This window comes from Triticum dicoccoides, chromosome 7A (genome assembly GCF_002162155.2).
Source record: "Triticum dicoccoides isolate Atlit2015 ecotype Zavitan chromosome 7A, WEW_v2.0, whole genome shotgun sequence".
NCBI classification, from domain to species: domain Eukaryota; kingdom Viridiplantae; phylum Streptophyta; class Magnoliopsida; order Poales; family Poaceae; genus Triticum; species Triticum dicoccoides.
In genome coordinates, this window is record NC_041392.1 from 385749291 (window position 1) to 385775520 (window position 26230).

The 26230-nt window shown below is 43.2% G+C and overlaps 1 protein-coding gene across 3 annotated transcripts; it reads left to right on the forward strand.

The window, feature by feature from the left end:
• The first annotated feature begins 1836 nt into the window (after positions 1 to 1836).
• Positions 1837 to 11049, forward strand: LOC119334624 (bifunctional nuclease 2). Of its 3 annotated transcripts, none has more exons than XM_037607160.1 (11): positions 1837 to 2021; positions 2434 to 2465; positions 2827 to 3126; positions 4943 to 5113; positions 5198 to 5247; positions 5325 to 5381; positions 5466 to 5531; positions 5637 to 5711; positions 6117 to 6235; positions 6587 to 6678; positions 9981 to 10051. In XM_037607160.1, exons 2-11 carry the CDS (start codon positions 2456 to 2458, stop codon positions 9992 to 9994), a joined length of 954 nt encoding a protein of 317 aa, XP_037463057.1. In that variant the 5' UTR covers positions 1837 to 2021; positions 2434 to 2455; the 3' UTR covers positions 9995 to 10051. The 3 variants fall into 3 exon arrangements, with proteins under 3 accessions (XP_037463057.1, XP_037463054.1, XP_037463055.1); XM_037607157.1 differs by lacking the exon at positions 9981 to 10051 and adding an exon at positions 10690 to 11049 and having other exon boundaries at positions 1848 to 2021; XM_037607158.1 differs by lacking the exons at positions 2434 to 2465; positions 9981 to 10051 and adding an exon at positions 10690 to 11049 and having other exon boundaries at positions 1850 to 2021.
• The last annotated feature ends 15181 nt before the right edge of the window (positions 11050 to 26230 follow it).

Here is a 26230-nt window from a genome sequence, read left to right on the forward strand (position 1 = left end):
TTAAGCAACGTCGAGGACGGCTTTGTTTTCAAGAAGGGGAGAATGATGAGGACATGACTACCTTAGCTACGACCAAAAATATTATATACATATATATTTGTGAGGTGATTTATAATGCAAACTATGCAATAATTTATTTATGTCATCCAGGACAAAATTACTTCACAAACTTTTGTGTCATGTCTAATTGCAGGTGTATGGGACATTTGTACAATCCACATATGACGGTAAGGGCAAGAAGAGAAGTTTATGTGTTGTTCAAAAAGTCCTCTCACGTTACTTTTAGGCCAATAGAAGATAGAGTCCAAGTCTCTCACGTTCTGAACTCAGATTCGGACTGCACAAACATACCTGACTCAAAACGGCAAGAACTCTTTCATATGGACTCTGAATTGGATGATTCACTGTTTGTTGGTAATTAGATTTCGTGCTCTTTCCAACCCAATTGGATTCACCTTTTCAAATTCGTCCGGAGCGTTGAGTTATCGACGAAACAATCTGACGCTGCAGCAGAATCCGGGTCAAACTACAAGTCCAAAGGTGTTGCATCACCTCCACTTGGGCCCATGGACCTTGTACGACCTAGGGTTAGTTTTAGGCTGACTTGGGACGTCCTCCCACCTCCTTGGCCGCCACCCTTTGCTACTATATAAGTAGATCCATCTAGTAGCTTTTTGCTTGGGCTTTTTTAGATTAAAAGTTCGCCATAGCTGCAACTTCGCGTACTTCGTTTGTGTCCAACAAACAGACCAAGACGTCACAGAACCTCACCTTCATTAATAAAGCTTTCCTCTTATATTCGCGATATCAAGATTGCAATTTCAGTTTCTTACTTGTTCTTCGTTTGCTTACAGGAAATAAATTTTCGTGGTCAGGTTGATTGTGCTCTGGCGTGGTCAATAACCTTTTGAAATTGGTTTAGCGATTACTAAGGCGCGACGTCCTCGCACGTTCGTAGTCGGATTGCCAAAGTCTACTCCATCAAAATGATAGCCGCCATCTCATCTAAAGACATGACACCTTTGCCTCTATCATCATATTTGCTTTCCGATCTACTATTTACCATTTTTATTTTCAGATCTATTATTTCAAAATTCAAAAATACATTGCTGCAATTTTTTGTTATTTATTTTATTTCACGTTTCCGTGAGATCTATTTATCCAATCTACTACAAACTAATTTATGTTTTACCTGAGAGGGATTGACAACCCCCTTTACACGTCGGGTTGCAAGTATCTATTCTTTGTGTGCAGGTACCGTTTACATAATGTTGCTTGGTTCTCCTATCGATTTGATAATCTTGGTTTTATTACTGAGGAAAATATTTACCGTAGCTGTGCTGCATCATCCCTTTCTCTTCGATAAAAATATTGACGCGGATAGCTATCAGGCCCTTGCTCGTTAGTGTAAAAGTCCACCGAGCCTCGGGCTAGGCCTCTTCTTTAATCGCTAATAGGACGGGCTCGGGTCAGATTCGGCCTTCGAAGCCCAGGCATGACCCGTGGACAAGGTCAGGTCGGGCCATCCGGGCCAGGCTACCCATGGCCAGTATAATTGGGGATAACCGGAACTTCGAAAATACTCCCTCCGTTCCAAAATAGATGACCCAACTTTGTACTATTAGTGCAAAGTTGGGTCATCTATTTTGGAACGGAGGGAGTAAAGGATATACTATGCCGATGTTCACTTACTTTCTTGAAGGGGAAGCACGCAAGCTAGTTTCACATATTCTCTCTTCGAAACTACGCCACAAAGCCTATCCTACAGTACTCGTAGCCATACTGTAGCCAAACATTTTACCACTCGCCCACTGGTACTGCATAGGAGCCGCTCGCCCACCGCTACATTTTCTGCTCTCTTCTGGATAAAGGGAAGGCCAAGCCCCACCTCTTTCGCTTCCATTTTCCACCCCCAGACAATAAATATACTTGGTCACTTATCTCTATAAAGTTGCGCTCGTGTTTCCCCTAAAAAAAGGGTTGCGCTCGTGCTCGATTCCGAGGAACGGCCGTTGCTGTTGGTAAGGCGATCTCCGGTCTCCCCCCGATTTAACCCTTATTTTGATGTGATCCGTGGTCTGATCGCCGTGATTCTTTTCCCGTTTTTGCTGGCTATTTCCGGGATTTCCTGTTCGTTTTCTGATTTCCCTTCGCGTTGGTTTGTACATCTTTGGGGATTTTGGTATCGTCGGGTGATTGTTTCTGGCTCGAGCATCGATTTTGGTCGGTTCTTGCTTGTTGCTTGCGTGTAGAAATGGACTTTGATTCGTTACTTACTTTTGGATTAGTGCGGTTATTTTATGAGTCAATTGTGGCGCAAAATTGGCAAAATTGGCAAATATACACTATAAGAAAGAGGAAAAAAAAATCTCCAGTGGCTTATATAATTGATTGGTCAACTTCAATGTTGTTTCTTCTATTTTGTCTACGCAGGCGCCAAGACTTACCTTCTGATATGATCTTCTGTAAGGAGTTATCCTGCTAATATGGGTGTCGGATTGTGTGCGTACTGCAATTAGCATGGAAATTACAGTAATGATAAAATATTTACGGATTTCTAATGCTGCTGTGGCAATCAGCAGTGATTAATTATGCTGGAAGCTTCAAGAAAACGATGAAGATTATGTTAATGCCACTGTGCTAGATTAATTTACAGAGCTGATTGTTAAATCTATAAACATACTGTACTAGATTAATTTTCTTACTAGCATTTCACTGCTATTATTTCTTAGAAGGTGCAGAAATAATTTCCCATTTGATTTTCCATTTAGGCTAGGTCTCCCATTCTGATCAAACTTATTAATCATTTTAACTTTTATTATGTAGGCACATTGATGGCAATGGAGGGACCAATTCTTTGTCGCCCTATAATGCAAGCAAGGCTTCCTGCTGCCCTTGTCAACAACTCATTGATCAAATCTGGGCAGCTTGGCACTGCATTCTTGGGTGCTGTGTCTAAATACCGCAACATTACTAGACTAGTTTCTCCAATCTCTCAGTCATCTTCAAAGAACTTTGGTCCTATTTGTCGTAGCTTCAGCTCCTCATCTGATGGTAATGGATACATGGCTGGAAACTTCAATGAGAATGATGAAGATTATGTTAATTCCACTGTGCTTGAAGCTGGTAATCTCTTTGCGCCATGGTGGTTTGAATATTTTTCTGTATCATATATGTTCAAGAATTACATCAGCTTAAATCTGTTTGCACTTAGATTACTTTTATTATCTCACTAATTATGCAAGATTTGTAATTTTTCTGGTGCATCACTAGAGCATTACTGGCGTTAAATTTTAAGTATTATTCTTATTATTACAAGTTCCATTTCTGTGCTCATTTTTTTCCTTATTAAGGGCACAATACATGATTTGTATACTCAAACTTAGGGAAAAGAATACTGTGTAGAAAGGAGGGTTTTCCACTTGAGCTCCCACGTTGGATTGTGGCAGTGTCTCAGGGATAGTTTTGCTAGTATTGATCTAAAGCAAAGGTAGATATAGTGGAGAAAAGGAAGTCTTTTGAGGGCTCCGGAGTTTGACCTTTAAGCACATGGAGCAAAAGACTCAGCTTAGCAATCTCATTCACCTTTTGATAGTATGGGCATACTTATGGACACAATGTGATTTTGGATCACTAAAATATAGAATTAAGTCCTTGCTTCACCAAGTCTTCGCGCAAATTTGTGTGGGCCATCTTTCATCTCCTTAGTTGCAACCTAATGGAACTTTCTTGAGATAAGCTAGTTAAAGCATTAGTTCTTTGAGATATTTGACATTAATTACCAAAATCCACCAAGGGCATTAGTTGCACTTTCAGTTGACGGTGAGGAGGAGTGTTGCCACTAGACCCCTTACCGCCCAAACAATGGTCCCAACCACCGCCTCCCCGGGGATGATGACGACGAGTCTGGCGCCTCCTTGGATGACGACGACGAGTCTGACGCTTCCTCGGATGATGACGGCCACGACTACGTAGCGCCGTCTGAGCGGGTAGCAGGACTGTAGGTGCAGGCGGTAGCCGTGGTTCCTCCTGCCCCTGCCCCCCTAGTCGACACGGGTGCCTACCTCCCTTAGTGCGCAGGCTACCTCGCTGCTTAGGGCCGTGATCACCTCCTCACCGACCTCACCTCCACCCTCTCTTTATCTGAGGACAAAGTAGGGGAGGACTCTACGGGATGGAGATCTGCCCTCCTTCGTCGCCCCGCTTGCCTGGCGTGGTGTCCTACTTCCGCTTGCTTGTCCCCGGGTCACCGACACTGGTCCTTGTGAATCTCCGCGTGCCCTGAAGCTGGTCATGGTCTACCTCGCCACCTCCGTGGCTCGCCGCACTCCTCACCAGCCTCCCGTCAGAGCGACTGGCCGGTGCGCTCCAGGGCGGGAGCGGAGGTAACGGAGCCCACCGCCGCTCAGCGTGCGGAACAGCATATTGCGGCACTCAACCTGGATCCAGCAGTGACAGCCGCTCTGTAGGTGGGGGGACAGGGACCGGCTAGGTGGCCTGCTGGATGGTCTTCAGATGGTCGGCCGTCAGCTCTCTGCATCCCCTAGCAACTGACACCTTTTCCCAGAGGCGTCTTCTATCGCTTTGGTGTTTCGCTTTTGGGCATGTTTGTGTTGTTGCCGTAGCAGAATTATTATTTACTTTCCTCATACATGGATAACTTGCTGTATGGACTTGGCTGGTGCTTTATCTATAAACGGGGCAAAAGCCTAATTTCGAGATATTTAGGGAAGTAGAAGCAATCGTGCAGGGAGTAATAGGATACATCATATTTGTATCACATGATAAATGCTGGAAATATATTCCCAGATTTAGTTACACTTACAGAATAATGAACAGATAGGTGCCCATCAACTAACTAATTTTTTAACAGCAATATATTGGATGTGTTTGTTCTTCAGTAATTGTTAGTGAAGCATGTGTTTTGTGTTTTCTTTTCCAGTTGAGGTCAGAAGTGGATCAGAAGGATATATAGTAAAGATGCGAGATGGGAAAAACCTGCGGTGTGTGCATAATAATTCTCAAGGGAGAGAGATTCCAGAGAGTGCACCACAACCTGCTATCGTTTTGAGAATTGAAGATGGAAGTGGAACTTTACTTCCAATCATTGTTTGTATGTACAACTTCCTATTCTCTTTGGAAGTTTGAAATTAGAATATCTCTTTGATTATAATACATGCCAATGTACTTTTTTCAGTGGAGATGCCAAGTGTACTTCTGATGGCTGCTATTCGCCATGTTCATATTGTAATACCCTATTTTATTTCTACAGTTCACGCCCATTTCTTTTGATTCATAAAGTCAGTAACCCTTTCTTGTTTTAGGCAAGACCTACCATATATCAAGTTGTTAAGGAACTGATCGATAAGATGGGCTATGAGGTATTGGAATGCTCTGGATCGCGATCAGTTCAGAAACCATAACTCATTAATTTATTCCTTCTCTCATGTTGTGGCTGTTTCCAGGTAAAACTTGTTCGGGTAAACAAAAGAATTCAAGAAGCATACTGTGCCGAGCTTTATCTAACAAAGGTACTCGAGTAATTGAGTAAATTGCTAGGAAGGAAACTGAACATCGTGTTCAGTGGGTACAGTAATATCATAATTGTTCTGAAGTGAAAACTGCCTGTACTGCAGATTGGAGATCAAACAGAGAGTATAACATTTGATCTTCGGCCTTCGGATGCTATCAATATTGCTGTTCGCTGCAAGGTATTATTTTAATGTTGAAGGTTCATTTTTGTATCTAATAGCTCTGGCACTAGATGATGACATTCTTCTCCGTTTCTCTTTCTGTTGCTGCAGTTTCTCTTCATTTCTAAGTTGATTCTTCTCCTTTTAAGGCTTAATGATTTAGCGTCTTTTCTAATATTCTAGATGAGTTTAGAACGTAGCTGCAAGCTCACAAGGTTACTAGCATTAGCAAAATGGATCACTAGTAGTAATTTTTTTTATACACGTGAACCAGGGGTAATCATGTCATGCTTTCCATAGTTCAGACACCAAATGTGAGGATAATTGTAGAATTACGTTCATAGCGAATATGATCTAAAGCCCATCTTATCTTATTATGGAGTGCATCACATATATTTATGTCGTTGCTCTTGACAAAAACAGGTTCCTATACAAGTACATAGGAGTCTTGCATACAGCGACGGCATAAGATCAGTCGAGCCAGCAAAATTGGTGGCTGCAGGTGGCCTTTCAGATGGTTTATTGTTTACTGAACTTGACAGGTATCTCTTTTATGGACCTATGTTGTTGTGGCCTGAGTGCACAAACCAATTGTGACAGCAGTTTGTTCTACATACCTCGATCCTTGCATTAATTTGTTTGGTTTTCCCGGCAATAAAAAAATGTATGTGAATTGTAATAAGAATGAGAATGAGTGTTGTCAGTCGGACCTTTCCGAAAACGAGTTAGACACAGTAACTTATGGTTGAAGGGTCGATTATGAGTTGATAATTTGTTCTTCCATTCAAAATTGTGTTTCATTGTCAAAAAAGTTCAATCTGTGTATAATTTATTGTTCAAAAGCTCATCCATCTTCCTGCATGTTAGTCTCCTTACACTAAGCTTTTTGTCAGACCTGATGGAGAGGCCTGCGTTGAAGCTCAAGAGTTCAGTTTGGTGCGAAACATGTTCATTGCAGTTGTTGAAGAGAGATACAAAGATGCAGGTAACGATTGTGTTTTGATGGCCTTATTTTGATGCATCAATGCACTAGAAACAATGGATGATACTCCCTCTGTAAAGAAATATAAGAGCATTTAGATCTCTTTTGGCTCTTTGATAAGGATTTCATATAGTTCTGTGTTCTCAAGATGTTTTGAAATATATTTTTTCTGCTGGAAGGTGAGGATTGTCGTGAACTGTAAAACTTTTTTTTTGAAACAAGGCAAAAGATTTGCCATTTTCATTGATTAAGAGAGAAGTTTTAACAGGTACCCGCAAGGCGGGGGAAAGGAGTCTACTCTCGCGGCATTACATTACACAGGTGTCTAGCGCCTGCAATCGCCCAAATACGAGCCTCCTCCTTTATCCTAGCAGTGACCATGGTCACTGTGGTAGCGACATTCCTAAAAACTCTTGCATTGCGCTCATTCCAGAGTTCCCAGGAAACAAGCATGAGCATGGAGGCCAGAGCCTTCCTCGGGGGCCCCCTATCTAGGATAGTCTTGAACCACCATTCCTTTACAGAAATTTCGTTACACCAGCCTGCAGTGATAGCACTGTTTACGCCGATCCATGAAGCCACATTAGCCCAAACGCGTTGGGAAAATCTGCATTGGAATAGGAGATGGGGTGCAGATTCAGTAACTTGCTTGCATAAAGGGCAAAGCCCATAATTGGGCCAGCCCCGACGCTGGAGCCTGTCCGCTGTCCAAACACGATTCTGGATGACGAGCCAAGCAAAAAACTTGCACTTGGGAGGCGCCCAAGCTTTCCAAACGGACATGTTCATGTTGCTCCTGAGATGGCCCTCGAACTCCGCCATGTAGGCCGAAGAAGCAGAATAATCGCCACTTGTAGTGAGCTTCCATAGGATAGTATCACGGACTCCCGCAACAAGGTTGATCCCAGACACCCTTTCCCAAAGGAGGGCGAACTCCTGGATGTGCCCCAAGGATAGGCCATGCTGGGTGTTTATTTGGCTGACCCAAAAATTGTTCAGGAGTGCCTTTTGGACTGTGCACGTCTTTTTCTTAGAGATGTCGTAGAGAGCGGGTGCAATGTCTTTCGGCCTGATCCCATCCAGCCAAGAGGAGTTCCAGAAGCTCGCGCTGCAACCGTCTCCGATGTGAACCATGGTGGCAGCCGCGAAAATGTCTCTGTCCTTGTCAGTACATGGGGTTCCAGAGCCTAGCCAAAGCTTGGGGGGGTCTGCCCATTCATACCAAAGCCAACGAAGACGCAAGGCGGTGGCAAATTTCTCGAGGTTGAGCACTCCTAGCCCACCATAAATCCTTGGCTTACGCACAAGTTCCCAATTGACTTTGCATTTTCCTCCCATGACCTTGTCACAACCTGCCCACAGATATGCGCGTCTCAAACTATCGATCTTCTTTCTCACCTCCACGGGTAAATCAAGGGGCGTGAGATGGTATATTGCAATGGCCGTGAGCACCGCCTTGACGAGGACAATATGACCAGGGGTGGCCACGTGCTTGGCCGCCCATGGCGGGAGCTTGCCGGCGACCTTGTTCTCTAAATATTGGAAATGTATCCTTTTGAGTCTTCTAACTGAAAGGGGCAGCCCCAAATATTGCATTGGGAAGCCGGAGCGAACTGCTGGAAAGTCATGTAGAACATCTTGAAGATCGATGCCCTCGCAACAGATAGGCGAACGAGACTCTTTGCACAATTGGTGACCAAGCCGGTGACCTCCCCAAAAGAGGCCAACGTCGACGCCAGGAATTGAATATCACTTTTAATGGGTGCAACGAAGATGGCAGCATCATCGGCGTACAAGGACGCACGGATCGGTCTACCTCTGAGCGGATGCAAGCTCCCTTGGGCCGTGGCTTTGGCAAGTATGTGGTGTAGGGGGTCAATAGCAAGGACAAAGAGGAGCGGCGAGAGCGGGTCCCCTTGTCGAAGGCCTTGTCCATGTCTGATCGGGTCACCGGGAATGCCATTAAGTAGCACACGGGAGGAGGCTGTGGAGAGGAGCGTCGAAACCCAATCACGGAAGTGGCTTGGGAAGCCCAGGTGTCGGAGCAAATCCATCAAATAGTCCCATCTGACCGAATCGAAGGCCTTTTTGATATCGAGCTTGAGAAGGAGGGTAGGGGATTTCGTACGGTGAAAGCGTCTGGCCAAGTTTCTGACATACATAAAGTTGTCGTGGATGCTTCTCTTTTTGATAAAAGCACTTTGTGCATTGGAGACTAGGTTGGGCATGTGAGGGGCTAAGCGAGAGGCCATCATTTTAGCGATGATTTTGGTGACCGCATGAATGAGGCTAATTGGTCTGAAATTCGAAATGTCCTCGGCGCCGTCTTTTTTCGGGATAAGGGCGATGTTCGCTAAGTTGAGCCAGGTGAAGCTAGAGGCGCACAGGTTGGAGAAGCCATTGACAACAGCCATCAGATCCCGCTTGATGATGTCCCAACATTCCTTGAAAAAAATACCGGTGAAGTCATCCGGTCCCGGTGCCTTGTCACTTGGTAAGGAGAAAATAGCCGCTTTAGTTTCCTCTTCAATGAATGGTAGGTCCAGATCCGTAAGATCACATGGCTGGGTTTGAATGGCCTCCCAGTTGAAATCTTTTGACCGTGCCGGCCCCTTACGAATGACCGTGGAGAAGTGCTCATGGACAATGGCTTTCTTGTCATCATGATTGGTAACCCATCCTTGGTTGTGCCGGAGACGATGGATAAAGTTTTTCCGTCTCTGCCGATTGATTCGGAGATGGAAAAAACGCGTATTGGCATCCCCCTCTTTAAGCAAGGTTATCCTTGAGGATTGCTTTTTTCTAGCTCGCTCTAGGACAGCCAGAGCGACAACCTTCCGCTTGAGTTGTTTCCTTAGATCTTGCTCGTTGTTGCTCAAGGTCCGAATTTCTTGTGCCATGTCCAAGCGCAGGATGACCTCGAGAGCCATGTGGAGTTGGACTTTATGGCGAGAGAAAAGCTTCCTGCTCCAGCACCTCAATCTCTGACTAGCTGTCTTCAACTTGTGGAAAAGAATTTGGCATGGGTCATGGTGGCTCACCCTTTCGTTCCATGCATCAGCAACAACTTTCTTGAAGTTTGGCATGTTTGTCCAGAAATTTTCGAACCTAAAGGATTTTGGCCTTGAGGGTCCCTCGTCGCTAGCAAGGAGAAGGGGGCAATGGTCGGAGAGCGAGGATGACAACGCGTGCAGGATGTGGGAGCCAAAATGGATGTCCCAATCTTCATTACAAAAAAAGCTATCCAGCTTGCTCATAGTGGGATTATGCTGCTCATTGCTCCATGTAAACTTTCTATTTTGTAGGTGGATCTCCTTGAGCTCACAAGAATTGAGTGCATTACGAAAGCGAACAATACGACTCCGGTCCATATTTGCTTTGTTTTTGTCGCGGGCGCGGTAGATTTGGTTGAAATCTCCAGTGATCAGCCACCTAACTCCATCGAGGGGCTTCTGGCTAATCATCTCCTGAAAAAAGGAGTCCTTCAGATTGCTTCTTGTATGGTTAGCCATGAATGACAACAACCTATGTATTCTCAGTTGGAATGTTAGAGGCCTCAATTGTCCTGCACGACGAGCGACTGTTCATGAAACCATTGCCTCGACCCCCTGCAACATTGTTTGTCTGCAAGAAACCAAGCTGGCCAATATTGATCAATCCGCTGCAGCCTTCCTTGGAGGACATCGTCTAAAATCTTTTGCTGAGCGCCCGGCTGACGGCACCCGGGGAGGAATCCTCCTTCTCTGGAACGAGGATGTGGTCAAGATTGAGCAGGTCAATTTGGGGACTTTCTTCCTTTCAGCCATGGTGACCATAGTCGAATCCAGTAACTGTAAAACTAGCTCCAGTTTGTGCCGTACAAATGAGCAAAGGAGACAAATGTCACCTGATTTGACATGAACGTGTAGATCGCATCCAAGAAATTGATATTGTATACTGTTCTTAAAATATAAGTCCCTTTAGCTAAAATGTACCGAGAATTGTTAAATTAGTGTTGATTTCTCTGTTCTGCAGCAACATGGAAGGACAAACTAATGAGGCTGAGATCTAAGCGGAAGAACTGGGCCTGAAAGGTTCTTAACTCGGTACTCTATTTGTATCATATTGTCGTCCCTTTGTAGACCTGTGATTACCCCCCGCCCCGCAATAGACTGGTCACTTTGGACTGTGTAAATAAAAAAGTGTCCTCAACCTCACTATGCAATGGAGATGATTGGTCCGTATGGTTTGATGTAATTAGACGTATATATTCCAAGGCCCTGAGAAGTAGCTTCTGTAAATTCAGACTAATATTCAGAAAGTAAGAACTAATCTATGTAAGTTCCATCCTATTTATGCATGTTGGCGCCAATGGTCATCTGGGCCCTCATTGAATCTTGTGTTTCGATAAAAAAAAGGGTACTATATTGCTGGGACTGTATTTTCATATTTAATACAACTTTTAAACTAAATTATTATGTCTGTCATTCTTAAATATTGATGATTCTAAGGTAATGGGTTGCAATTGGTATGTAAAATATCATTGAACCCCTAGGTTTCATAATATATTTGTGGGAGATACTACTATATGCAAGGCATGGGTCGGGAGTATGATACGCAAGACATGACAGCAAGGTCTCTTAGAGATCCTAAACCTCAGATTTCGGGAGTCCCACTCCCAGCAGAGTTGCTAAAACTGTGTTCGCACACAAACACGCTACCATGTGCCCCAGGGGTACACATGACACGTGGCCAAAGGAGCCTCAACCAATTGTTGAGTGATAAAATGACATATGGTTGCAGGAGCCTTGTCAGGAGCGTGATATGTAAAACACATCGACAAGGTTTACTAGAGGCATCCCTCTCATAAGCATAGCATAGGTGGGCAATTGTCAGAATTGCACATAGTTATGATTATGATTCTTGATGGCATGACTCGTATAGGCATTATGTCCGTGATAAGTGGATTGTTAATCCAACTGCATCTACTACTGTTACTTCACCCTAAACTACTATCCAATACGTATCTCAAATTATTAAATTCATGACAAGATTGCTTTCCAGCATGCATCTCAAAGTATTAAATTCATGACAAACAGATAATGCTTTAAGTAAGATGACATAATATAGACAATGTAAGACCAAGCAATATGTTCAAACCCCGTCGTTTCATTTTTAGTAGCAACAATACAATGCGTGCCTTGCAACTCCTCCTATCATAGAGTAAAGGACACTATAAGATTGAGCCCATTACTATGCACCACTCTCTCTGAAGATCTAATCATCTAATTGGCCAAAGAAGACTCATAGATCGGAAAGCATACATAGCTATTAAATCACACATAATAGATCTCAAAAAGCTTCAAATAGTTTCAATGAATAATCGGATCATAAACCCACAAGTCATCGGATCCCAACATGGACACCGTGAGAATTACATCGAATAGTTCTTCAAAGAGATCGGTGTATTGAAGATCAGAGAGAGAGAAAGAGAGGGAGAGAGAAATAGAGAGAGAAAGAGAAAGAGAGAGAGAGAAAGCCATCTAGCTACTACTATGGACCCGTAGGTCCTGCTCACTCATCATCATGGAGGCAGCAAGGTCGGTGAAGATTGCCTCCCAAATGGGTTCCCCCTCCGGCAGAGGATCAAAAAAGGCCTCTAGATAGGATCGCGAAAGCATATAGGCTTGCGACGATGAAAAAATTGTTCCAAGTCTCGCTCTGTTTTTTTGATTATTTGTGAATTTATAGGCTTGGAATTAAGGCAAATGGAGCCACGGTGGGCCCACAAGCTCACATGGCGTGCCCCCAGGAGCGCATCGCCTGAGCTTGTGGCCCCCCTTGATCATCGTCTGGTGCCTCCCCGAAGCTTCTAGGGTCATTCCTGGTCTAGAAAAATTCTTCGTAAAGTTTCATCGTGTTTGGAGTTCGTTTGGTACTCCCTCCATTTTTATATACAAAATCACAAACTCAGATTACAGATACTAATGTAAAATTTAATGCTTGCGTTGCAATTCATCTTTTCTTTTTGTTTACTGGGTCATCAATACGTCGCGTGCATGCAAACAAACTGAGTGGGGGAAGTAGTTGACTGTCATTATAACTGCATGCGTGCAAGTATTAAATAGGTTTCTAGTACGAGAAAATATTATTAATTTTTCCTCGATTACAGTTAGTTGCCTTTATAGATGCAAAATGTATATTTCATAGTGACCTTGTATAAGTAAATGGAGGGAGAATGGTTTTTGTGCAAAAACAAAGAAATAGACAAAAAAAAAGAACTGACACTAGGCACTAATTTAATAGGTTAGTCCATCAAAAATAATATAAAATGGCACATAAAACATACAAGAATGATAATATAGCATGAAACAATTAAAAATTATAAATGTGTCGGAGACGTATCACGCAACAACGATGGTCACGTCCGCTCCTCAAAAAAGCATTTGTAACACCTCCTAAATTATGTGTCCTTTAGTTATAGCTCAGAATAAATATTTATATTCATATAATACATAAAAAAACTATTGGTGCAACTACGTGCTAGCCACATTGACACATGTAAAATTCATATATGAGACTAATGAGGTAGCGCTCCATGAGATAATGGGCCCCTGTAATGGTTTGTGCGTGTCAATAAACTTGCTTTGGCAAGCTAGCAATGGCCCATGATGGACAAGTCTAGAGAAACCATGCCATGCAAATAGCATAATCTGTTGGAAGTTGTCGGTTCTATATCCGGCGTATCTCATAGTAGGGGTCCTAAGCTAGGCGTCTTGGAGCGATGGTAACATGGGCACGGGATTTTACCCAAGTTCGGGCCCTCTTGATGAAGGTAAAATCCTACATTCTGCTTTTGATTATATTGATAGTGTGGTATAGGGTACATGTGTCTACCATGAGATTGATCTAATCAATATCCTCCCTTATTGACTAGCCTGGCCTTGGTTTATATAAAACACCAGAGCCCTTGGCTTGGGCACCAAGTCTTGTAGAAACCTCCTTGTATGCGGCGTGGGCTGCCTGAAGTGGCCCATGAGTGAACCGCCATGGGGGTCCTCAGCCCGATCCAGCTGATCGGGAGACGACGTGGTGAGTACCCCCTAGTCCAGGACACCGTCAGTAGCCCCCTGAACCGGTCTTCAAGTTGGGGACGCTCCTCGATTTTTCCAAACTGTTCTTCATCTTCGGTTATCGATCTTGAAAACTGGTTCAACAAATCTTTTAATCTTGAGGATCGTCGAAGTGAATCCAAAGAGTTTACACGTCGGGTATCCGAGGAGCCCCTTTAAGTCTTCGGCCTTTAACAATGTCTTATTATTTTTACGCCACACCTCGAGTTTGAAGTTGTTCCCGTGCGGCGGTGTCCTCTTGCATCCGAGGCCCAATGTCGGACTGCATTCGAGGTATCCTTTGTATCCGAGCACCGACGCCGGACTGTATCCGAGCTCCAACGCCGGACTGTATCCGAGCTCCAACGCTGGACTGTATCCGAGGTGTCATAAATCACCTTGGCTCAAAAAAGTCGAAGGAGTTTAGCCGAGCTTAATGCCAGAAATGCCCTCTATGGAGCCAGCCACTAGCGCTCAAGATTTATGCCGGACTGCTTCCGAGGTGGTGCACCATCCCGACCTCGGGATGATTTTTTGTCAATATTTTTGATTGGTGCCATTTATTCTCTGCCGGGATATATAGCCAGTAGCCCTCAAGGTGTGTATCGGTCTAAAACCCGAGATGCACATGAAGGATGACATAAGACCGTTGATCCCAGTAGCCCCTAGGACTCAGGTTGATTGCAAAATCGGCCTGAGGATCAACTCCTAACTCGGCAGAATACTTCGGGACACAAAAAGCGGTGTGCAAAGTCCTCGAGACTCAGGTTGGTGCGGCCGACCAACCCGAGGATCATAATCTCCTCGAAAACTATATTGCACTTTAAATTTTCTGCATTGGATTGTCGATGCAATAGCCCCCGAGAATTGGGTTGGGCAAAATGACCGACCCTAGGATCATACCTCCTCGGGAACAAGTTCAACTGTTATGTATGTTTTGACAATACCGAAGTGGAGTTCAGCAGGAAAGATGCTGAACTGTAGTTTTAGAAAAGAGTTTCACACCGAACACCTCAACCAAGAGAATGTCCCGCTTCCTGAAAATAGGTGAAAGATGTTATCAGCTCAAACAAAGGCCAACAAACATGCGTAAAAACTTTACGTCTAGATTGAATCAAGCTGTCTTGGTGCCAAAATGAAATTGGTCTTGAAATTGTACTTTCGTCGTGCTTTGACATGACACATCTGATCTCTAGACTTCAAGTGGGTCAGCCTTCGGCTTCAACCTCCCTATCCCGAAGGCGGAGTGTTTATCAGGCCAGTTTAGCGAACTAAATGCGAGCGGTTTTAGAGAGGAACCAGGCTACCCGACTATTGATCATACACCTGAGTCGAGAAAGGAGTGGTAGAAAAAGACTGTGCAACGACTAAGAAGAAAACATCTATTATATAATGGCTCATACTAATTTAAGAGCCCCCAAGTGACTTGGGTAAAAAAAAATATGTATAATGATTGTATGTACCGAAGTACTTATATCATATCTTTGTTCACCCAAACTTTAAACGCGTCTTAACCGACCGTCGGCTTCTCCCTCTTCGGCCAAGGGCCAAAAAGTGTTATGTACTCCACCTGTTGAGAATATCGACGGTGTTTCCGATAACCAGGCAATCATGCCATAAGGCTGTAACAGACAAAGCGCGCTCAGGGAACTTTCTACATTACTGACGAAGTGTAAGAAGCATCTTCGCAGAAAATAGTACCCCCACCGATACCTTTTTTTCGGTTGCTCATTGTTACTATGAGACTTGTGCAATAGATTTTTTGTACTCATGAGTTCCGTTGTATGCCGACCATGATTGAAAACAATAAAAGTGCTAGCTTTCGGCTTCACCCAGTCTGAGGTCCGAGCTCGGATGACCCGATCGTGACAATCGCAGAGGTGCTTCCTTTACTCCCTAACCGAACAATCGGGAACATAGGGGTAAACACAGGAGCAAGGCAACACAGCTTGCGGAACACTTAAGTCAACATGGTGCATATTGTGGCGTAATACACGAATAAGGAACGAAGCCATACACGTATAATCATATGCAAGAGGAAAGGCTTCATAAAGGAAGCCCCAAGTAGACTGGGTATTTAAAATTGTGTGTCACAAAAAAAGTTTTGACAAAGAAGTTTTTCACAAACAACTTTTTGCCAAAAAGTATAATGCTTGGTCGAACTGAACAAAATTTAAAACTAAAAGTTTTTGAGCATGAAAGTGACTTAGCTGGTTAATGTTCTCCGTGTTGAGGACGCGGTCCGAGTTTGGTGCGAGACAAGGTTCCAGCCCTCAAGCTAGTCCCGAGGTAGCCGAGCGGGGAGCTCGACACTCCGAAGTGACTACACAACATGGACGCTGTGGCGAGGTGAAACCCGTAGTAATTTGGTCATCGGAGGCAGGATGATGACATCGGCACACCGAAGTGACCACGTGACGTAGTCGAAATTCATTACCTGCACACATAAAACAATGCGAGCAAGAAACAATAATAATTGAGAAATAATTTTTTTGCATAATTAATCAGGTAAGTTTGGCCTGGGCGCCAAGATCAGTTCGACGAAGTGGCAGCCCGGAGGTGTCGATGCAGGTCTCCATGCGCGGGACGACAACATCGGAAAAAAATTCTCTAGAAAATAATGCAGCACAAAAGAACAGAAAATATTCTTTGTATAATAATTTATGTGCTAAACAAATAGCTAAGAAAAATAAAACCTGGACGGTGATGATCGTGGAGGCACTTCGGGTCGTTGCTCGAAGTAGTGCTAGCTGGACTGCTAGCACTCATCAATACGTGGAGCAGTGTTTGCAGATTAGACCACAAGGACTGTGCTTGCAAAACAAATATTTAATTAGGTTAGAAATACTCTAGGTTTATGCACTTTTCGAAAAGGAGTACTAGGAGCTGCCAGCAGCCGATGAAGAGCTGAATTAAAAAGGGAAAAATAATTAAATCTCCCTGTTTGTGTGCTACCATGGAGCCAAGTCCCTGCAAGGGTACTGCTTCTGCATTATCTCTTCGGCTAGATCGCCTGTTGGTCAGATTGAGTCTGGATCCAATGTATCTGGATTTGATGTACCGCCAAGCAGCGGACTCGAACATAAACCGTACTGCAATCTATATACATACAACAGTACACACCTAACAGAAAACATAATGGCATAGATAATTTGTACTGCATGTAATTATTAGGAAGAATAGCACCTGAGGATTCCTTAATAAAGAAAAGGAAGGATTGATCTCCCTGTGGGTTGCTGCATGGCTGAATTCGTGTTAGCTACGGGCACTGCTCAGCGTGGACTATACACAGACGTGCTCGTCCTCCTCAATTGGATTCAGGGTGCCCGGGATAACGACACAGAGGTAGTGCAGTGGCAGCATGATGAAACATGAATTCTCGGGGCGATCTCATTGTGGCCACAAATTAACTAACCTGTGTAGAGAAAATAACACTGGCCCAAGCAATAATTTGCTCCTCAAAGAAAAATGTTATACATTGAAAGTACTTTGGAGAGATGGCACCTGACACTCATACGACGAAGTTGACCACTAGCAGTTTAGGTGATCAGTATTTGCATTGAGAAGCATCATCGCCTCTCGCTCCTTGGACCTTGCGCACAGGCACGTCGGCCTAGTCCGGCGCCTCGGCCAGCAGATCGGCCAAAAAGATTGGCTTCTTCACAGTTTGGTGTGCTGCCGTGTGGTTTCCCTAACATCAAGTGGTACGCGCAAAGCTAGCCGCACCTTTAATCAAGCGAACCTTGAAAAACGTGTTTCAAATTAGTACTAGTACATTAGCACTTGTCTTATGCATGCTCAATAAGAAGTGGCAGGCCATGAACGACAGCGTAGATACTGGTAGGAAAAAAAAGGAAAAAGGAAGAGAGCCTCCCTGTTGTTTTCACGCTCTCCTTGGCCAGTTCGCTGTCGTCATGTAGCCAATCCGTCAACTATGCTGCCGTTTACAAAACGTCTCACCAGGATCTTTATAGCACGCAAGGTAGCTCGGATCTGATGTTCTACCAGACGGCGGATATGGTCGCTGCCGTTCAAAAATTATCTTGATCTGATCTGGCTGCAAACAGATAGCACGACACAGCAGCAACGCTTTTGCAGGAGAGAAAAATTTACACGAAAACGAATTTAATTGAAAAACATCGGATTATACTGATGGCACTTGAGCAGACCAATTAGCAAGTAAGAGAACTAGTACCGAAATTTAATTGGTCTCAACTTCTAGTACGGGAGAAAGTACTAGTACAAAAAGAAAGAAAACCAAGTTGAATGCTTAGCTTGGGCAGCTTTACGTCATGATGCCTTTTGGAATTCGTGCACAGGGATGTTTCTTTTGTGGCCTTGCTAATCCGATCGTGATCCTTTGGCCGGCGCGCCGCTTGATTTGGATTCCTTTAGCCTGTTTTTCACAAACGGCTGCGGGTGCGCTAGCTTCTTTGGGATCTCCATGCTACGCACGGGTTCATCGTATTGCCAAGCGTCAAGTACGGCATTCGCCGCCAATATTTATTGTCTCGATCTGCCAGCGACCAAAATAGCGTGGAACCAGCAGCAAGGATTTAAAAAAAAACAAGATAATTTACATAGAACAGATCTAACCCAAAAGATATCACCTGATCATTGAATTCGATTCCCACCGAACCGCGACGAACACCTAGCAGACTCTCAATAAAAGCATCAATGTCGGTTCTATATCCGGCGTATCTTGTAGTAGGTGTCCTAAGCTAAGCGTCTGGGAGCGATGGTAACATGGACACGTGATTTTACTCAGATTCGGGCCCTCTTGATGGAGGTAAAACCCTACATCCCGCTTTTGATTATATTGATATAGGTGTGGTACATGGTACATGTGTCTATCACAAGATTGATCTATGAATATCCTCCCCTATTGACTAGCCTGGCCTTGGTTTATATAATACACCGGAGGCCTACGGTTTAGGAGAGCCCTTGGCTTGGGCGCCAACTCTTGTAAAAACCTCCTTGTATGCGGCATGGGCTGGCCGAAGTGGCCCATGAGTGAACCGCCATGGGGGTCCTCGGCCCCATACAGTTGGTCGGGAGACGACGTGGTGAGTACCCCTAGTCCAGGACACCGTTAGAAGCATAGACCGTATACACATTTGGACTCAAGTTCTATATCCAAACAGTAAATGAGGTGGCTTTGGCCCCACGTTGCATAGAGAATATTCAACCATGGGTATGTTTGCTCGGCGTCTCTAGGGAAATATCCAATGGTTTCTGGAAACATCTGTCCCGCGAATCTCACCAGTCATCTCCGACCAGTCTATTAGTATAGTTTGACTTTCGTTTGTATTCTTTCTTTCTCTGCACCATTTCTGCTCGTATTAGATGCCTTTGCACCTGTACCGCAACTATGACCCACTCGCGCATTGAACCACCGATAGCTGCTACTCAGCGGCCAACCATCCCTGACTTGCTACACGCTATACGGTATGTCTGTACTCATCAGGACAGTCTACTGTTCTTGCACTAAACATTAATACTGAACTTGTCATCTTAAATTTACTAATTTTATTTCCAGTAATCTTTACACAACTTCTCTCCGTGCGGCCAACATTTTGTTTAATAAAATGCTGCCTGTTCAGTAAAGCGTTAAGTAATATTTTCATTGTTCTTCAATCATGGTAACGTATGTACGTCCGTTTTTTTAATGTTGATCAAATTGAGTTGTTATTCTTAGCAACGAACTACTTACCTTAGTTTATTTTATTTCAGATTAACAAATCATGTAGAACGCGTGTTTACAATTTTCATTGGAAATACCGTTTGTTTCTCGGGTTTATATATACTTGATATGGGAAATTTTGTAATTACGAAAAAAGTCAAAAAATCTTTTTCTTTTTTTAATTAAACTTTATCTTCTTTTGTACTTGTATAAAAAGTTTGGTGAAGGAAAAAGTGACATCAACTTCAAGGCAAAAAAATATATTTCAAAGACAAGAAGCATGAATAGTAACTTTTATATAGTGTTGATTATTTTTTGACGAAAAATACCATGAAAGTTATTCCTTGGGCAAACTTTTATACGAGTACAACAGATGGTCAAGTTTATTTCAAAAGAAGTTTAAATTCTTTTTAATTTTTTGCAATTACTATTTTTATATAGGGTGTATATGCACCTGATATGAAAAAAATAGTAATCACAGAAAAGTCAAAATTTTCTGAAACTTTTTTGGAAATAAACATGACCTTTTGTAGTTGTATAAAAAGTTTGACGAAGGATGGCTTTTTTTTGTAGTTGATCCCGGACTAGTCCACAAGATCAGGGGGACAACATACTGACACACGGCAACCTGTACTAAAAGAAGATGTGCCTCCGAAGTTACGCATTGAATGATCTGTGATGCAAACCGCATCTGCCAACTGTTCTATCTTGTACTGCAGTCTATGTAGCATTGTTGCATCGGTGTATAACCTGCTTTACCATCTCAGAGACCTAACTGCATATTCATATTCGCTACTTTAGCTACAGATGACGAAGCACAAGCGCATGCTGTGGATACCAGGGGCATATGTCTCCATAGACCAAACGTCCGCCTCCGACATCTCCAACGCTAACCTATTTTTGGTGCGGTTGGTTGGAACCGATCGTGCGTGAGTAGATACCCGATGGATTTAGAAGGACTTGCACGGTTATAGCATGAAACAGTGAAGGATTTATATTCATATTTTGGTGTGGCTGGTCGTCCCACACACCGAGAACTTGCACCGGAGCCGTCCGAGAAGTAAGAACAGACCGAGTTTCTCATTTAAGTCTCTCATCCAAATTCCATCTAAGCACATGCTGGAATTACGCTGATCCGTTAGACAAGACAATGACGCTGTAATACCGCGTAGATGTCGAGGTACACCACATGGATCTTGCACCTATCTATCAAGTCTCTCATCTAACTCTCACCTATGCACATGCTGGAACTAAACCGATTCGTTAAACAACGACGCCGTAATACCGCATAGATACCGAGGTACACCACATCAATCTTGCACTGAAGTTTCTCATCCAAATCTCATCTAAGCACACATCGGGGCTACGCAGATCCGCTAAACAAGATGGCGGCGCCGTAATACCTCGTAGATGCCGAGGTAGACCCCACATATAGATCGACCTTGCGCCGATCCAACAAAAGGCGACATCGCAAGTGAGATCATCCGGTTGTCTAAGAGAGACACCTCAGCTATGCTTCATGGCCAACTCGGTGAAACACACAAAGCTCGTCTCCTCCATTGGTAAGCAATCCCATCAAATCTTGCCGTCTTGATCTTAGCAATCTCGCCAATCTCGTCAATCTCGTATTCTTAATCTTATTTTCCGAAGGAATATTCTATGGAATCGACAAACGCAGCAGTGCCCAAAATTGCAACAATATGAGCATAAAATCCTCCATCAAAGGGAGCTTAATACCATGGCTTCCTGATGCGATGAAACTGCCTATAATAAAATAGACCAAAGCATGGAACGTCTACTCCTACTAGGATAGTCGACCGTTGCTTCATGCAAATCATGAAGAGCGTACGCGCGGCTAAGGCCAAATACAAAGGAGTGAAATCTACTACATTGATTTTTGCCCCTCACGATGAGGCAACTTCAATAAAATGTTATCTCGATTCAGCCCCTCGGAGGCGAGACTACAAATTGTACATTGATTTTGTCTCTCACAAGAAGACAATATTAACAAAATATTACTCTAGTTCCGCTCCTCGCGAGGAGGCGACGTCCATACAATTCCACATTGATTTTGCTCCTGCGTGGAAGCGAGATCAATATTTGTCTTATAAGTAAGCATCATCCAATGCATATGTGATATATTCAACATCGACATCTTGGCTGAGTGTTGACGAGACAAAAGGCTTTACAAACCGTCATCTTCATCATACGTCCAGTGCCGACAAGGCTAGATGAAATCATGGCCTAGTGCCGACAAGGCTAGGTCACCACTCTACCGACATACAAACCTACCGGATTGGACACACCGTTGCTGGGCACCGACTAGGCGATAGCAACAAACACATGTCTGCGTCCGATGAAGTCAGGGCATCACACAACTGGGCATCGACAAGGCGAAAGTCATCCCCTTCATCGACAACATCTTGTTTGTCACACCAACATGGCGATAGTACTTGTGACCGGGTTTCAGCGAAACAAAGCCATTGTAACACCCCATATGTAACTTTTCCCAATTTGGCAATATATCCATCTTGTTCGTCATCAATTCCTGGTGGTTTCATCGTTTCGGTTTCCTATTTGGGTTTTGTTTTGTTTCTCATTGCATTGCATTGCATTGTCTTGTCATTAATTGTTGCATCATAGCCTCCTCACATGTTGCATTATGCTTGGTGTGAGTTCATACATGTTGTGTTGTTGCATGGTTCATGCATTTGATCTTGCATCGTGGGTGTTACAAGTTGGTATCAGAGTCTTCCCCTACTTAGGAGCCCCCTGCTTGATCGAATCGCTGACGTTGTTGAGTCTAGAAAAATGTTTTGAGTCTTATAGGATTATATATATATATCGGAGAGTAGGATTCTTTTTACTCCCCAGTCCCTTCGTCGCTCCGGTGAGGCTTTCTGACGTAGAGTTTTGACTCTTCTCTTCTCAAATTTCACTAAAAAATTTTTAGGATCACGCGGGTATCTTGGAATCGTTCTGATGGTTTTGTGACGAGAACATTGTTCTTGGTGCCTCCTGACATTTAGGGGTTGTGGCAGTGTCCCAGAGAGTTGAGCTCCAAGGTGTTGTCGTCACAATTTTATCGTTGCAGGTCTGGATACCTGAGTTCGCCGACATCGAAAATCTCCTTTATGCAGTTGTTGGTGAGATAACCTCGACGCCACCCAGTATTGGGGCGGGAGTTCGGGAGTATTGCCATAACTCGTATAACGGATGCTTTTCGAAGGTTGAGGTACATGATTTCCGAAGGTTTCTTGGTTATGTGTTGAAGGATGGATACAGCTGGATGTAGGAATTGTTAGTTTGGGTGAGATATTATGCTTCCCCTGTATCCCCAACACCTGATTGCATAACCAGAAAGTTTCGGAAGTTTATAAGTGGGAATTCAAGTAGCTCCTAGAATATCTTTCCAACGGACACATGATACGATATGGGATCTATCATATGTTTGTTTCCGGCTTATTTTGCAAGCCAATCCTTTGTTTTGTTTTCATTGTGGTATTCGAGTTGCTTCGAAGTCAAATGTTGATTCCATGTCTCTTTCTAAACATTGTTCTCATATTTCTATGAGAGTACTAATCCTTCTTGATCATCGAGGTTGTCATGTCAATTCTTTCCAACCGGTGTGCTTCTCTTCAAGTGGATCCGACCATTTCAACATCCGCAAGATCAATTCTAAGTTTCTCAACGGTGTTTTCCATCTACCCAAGTTGCTTTTGTTTTCCCGCCCTCCCACCCTTTTTTTCAAGGACTCGGATTTCTTAATCAAGTATCCATCTTGTTGATGTGAAGTCTCTCCATTCTTTTTCGTCAATATTCTTATCCGGTGATCCTCAAGAAGATGCTAAGGGAGCTTCAAGCTCATTATTCTTCATTCTTTTCTTCTCCGGTGGATTCAAGTCAAGCTTTGTTGATCATATCCTTTTCTTGTTTCAAATGTTTTCTCATGCCGGTGCACCTCTTAATCATCCACTCTTGCTATTCTATTGTTACGGAGTGCTGAATATATCTCAGAAGGCTCATGTTGTCATTCAAGATCCGTTCAACCTATTTCGAGGTTGTTATCTCATTCAAGCCATTTAATTCAACCGATGCAATCTCTCTTTTCAAGTAATCGTTCAACGGTGTTTCTTTTGAGTGGGACCTAACCCACAGGTATTTTTCCAGGATCTTACCTGACTCTTCTAATTTTCCCGGAGCTAGCCTAAATTCTTTTAAAGTTTGACGTAAGAATGAATTTTCATCAGTCAATTGCCGTCTTCAATATCGCTTTCAAATTCTTTTCATCTTTGGCTCAACCTCTCCTCTTTTAATCATTCCGGAGTGTCATCAACAATTCATGGTGGTGTTTCTCGTTGTCATTCTCAACACTTGAAGACCGAAGAAGAGTTTCTCTCAAATCTTGGTCCGTTCTCTCGAAGATTCATGGTTCTAGCCTTATGCCATCCTCTCATAATTGTTTTTGATTATGAGAATTCTTTTCACCCATCCGGAGCAATTCATGAGTCTTTTCAGTTTGATTTGCCGAAGGCCATCTTTTCAGGTTTATTCATTCCAGCTTTCAGCTCTCATTCTCGAAATCTTACCGGTGCATCATTCAATTATTATCTAATCAGTTCACGATCTCTTCGTTCACTTGTATCTAAATCCCCTCAAGTATCTTCATTCGTTCTCTAATTCTTACCGGTGATTCACCCCTTTACTTCGTTCGTTTTCACTTCTTACGGTGGATCGTTCAACATTCCTCTTCCGTGTGCTCATATCAATTTATTCGTTGTTTCCAAATCCTACCGGTGGTTCGTTGAAGACCTTATTCAAGTTTGCACTATATCTATCTTAATCCTTTCTACGAGAATAAGTAGTATGCCAAATCCGTTGCTTGTCATCAATTTAAATTGGTGAAGGATAAGCATAATGTAATTCTTATTCTTGTTTCATCGAGTAAATTCAATTCCTTATTCCGGAGGTTCATCAAAATTCTTGATTTCTTTTGATCATCTTTCTTTTCAGAGTTACAAGTTTTTTTCTCGGTTATATCATCGCGAAGATCCATCTATATCATTATAAGGCTTCACCTTGTGTTTTCAACTTCTCTTTCCTTTTGTTTGATCATCCTTTTGTTACTGGAGTTTTTCGTGGAGGCTCTACATGGCGGTTCGTCAAGGTTTCTTTTCATTCTGCAATTATTCTTCAAGATTTCTCTTGAAGTTAAGATCCGCCAAGCTATACTCTATAAATAAACATGGTGTTCAACACATGACTTATTTGAGGAGTTCAAGCATTCTTCATCTTGCATCCGAAGTGCAATTCTTCCTACATTATCTTTTGAGGTGGTGTTATGACACTCTTGACAATTTCCCTTCGTGTGTCATGATTCGCAAGTTGTCAAGAATGAGATAGTTAAACCCATCAATTTGTTCTAGCATGAGCTCTTGTCAATCCATCATTCTCTTTGTTGGAGTTATCTTGGGTTATATTTCACCTAAAGCTTTCCCTAAGGATTGTTGCTATTTATGGTGCTCATAAATGACCCAAGTTCTTCATTTATCCTCCCGGTGAGATAAGCTTCTCGTCTCCTTGTTCATATCAATCCAATCTATTGTTTCCGTTAGTGGCAGAATTTCATCTCATAGTTTTGAGAAGTTTTTCATAATCCCACTATAAGCTTATTCGTTTCGTTGTTGGTTTTCCAACAACTCCGTTATAACCTTCTTGGAAGGGTGTTTTCCAAGCTCATTTGTGGCAGAAGTTGGCATTTTTCTTCTCCATTCTTTCTCCAATGATCAAATCTCCTGGAGGCATTGTGATGTTGCTCTCTTCACTCTTCATCTCAAATTGTGAGGACCGTGTTCTTTTCATGCTTATCCTTTTAACCGGAGTGTCGTGCCCTCTTTTCAAGTTCTTCCCATTCTGTCAAGTTTTGCCTCCCTTCTCAGCCGGAGTGCCGCTTGAAATCTCCCTTACGCCTTGCGCCATTCTTTCGATTGTTTCAGAGGCATCATCTTGTCAAGTTCATGTTCAATTCCTTTCATTTACAGTCGGAGTGCTGTCCAGATTATATCATTCTTTTCCCCCTCTCTATCTCGTTTCGACCGGAGTGCTTGCATGTACTTCTTGTCCATTGCAACCCTTTTATCATGTCTTTCAACCTACAGGGTTCTCGTGATGTACCTTGTTCCTCTTTTCTAACGGAGGTTTTCAACTTTGTTCATCTTTGTTGTATTCTGTCTTTCAATTGTTAACCTCTCAAGGTTCATTGGTTTCACTCGTTTGTCAAAGAAGCAACTTAGTTTTACCTCTTCTCTTCCTCTTCCGTTTTCCCTCCGGTGCCATCCTAGATCTCGGGACGAGATCCTCTTGTAGTGGTGGAGTGTTGTAACACCCCATATGTAACTTTTCCCAATTTGGCAATATATCCATCTTGTTTGTCATCAATTCCTAGTGGTTTCATCGTTTCGGTTTCCTATTTGGGTTTTGTTTTGTTTCTCATTGCATTGTATTGTCTTGTCTTGTCATTAATTGTTGCATCATGGCCTCCTCACATGTTGCATTATGCTTGGTGTGAGTTCATACATGTTGTGTTGTTGCATGCTTCATGCATTTGATCTTGCATCATGGGTGTTACAGCCATCCACAACATATTTCATGAGCATCACACATGCATATGGATGAGCAATCCGATACATGACGACGACCATCAGCGCAGCTTAATCGAAGGTATTCCATGGGATCGACCCCACGGATGTAATTAACCGGCTGCTTGCAATGCACTGGGAAT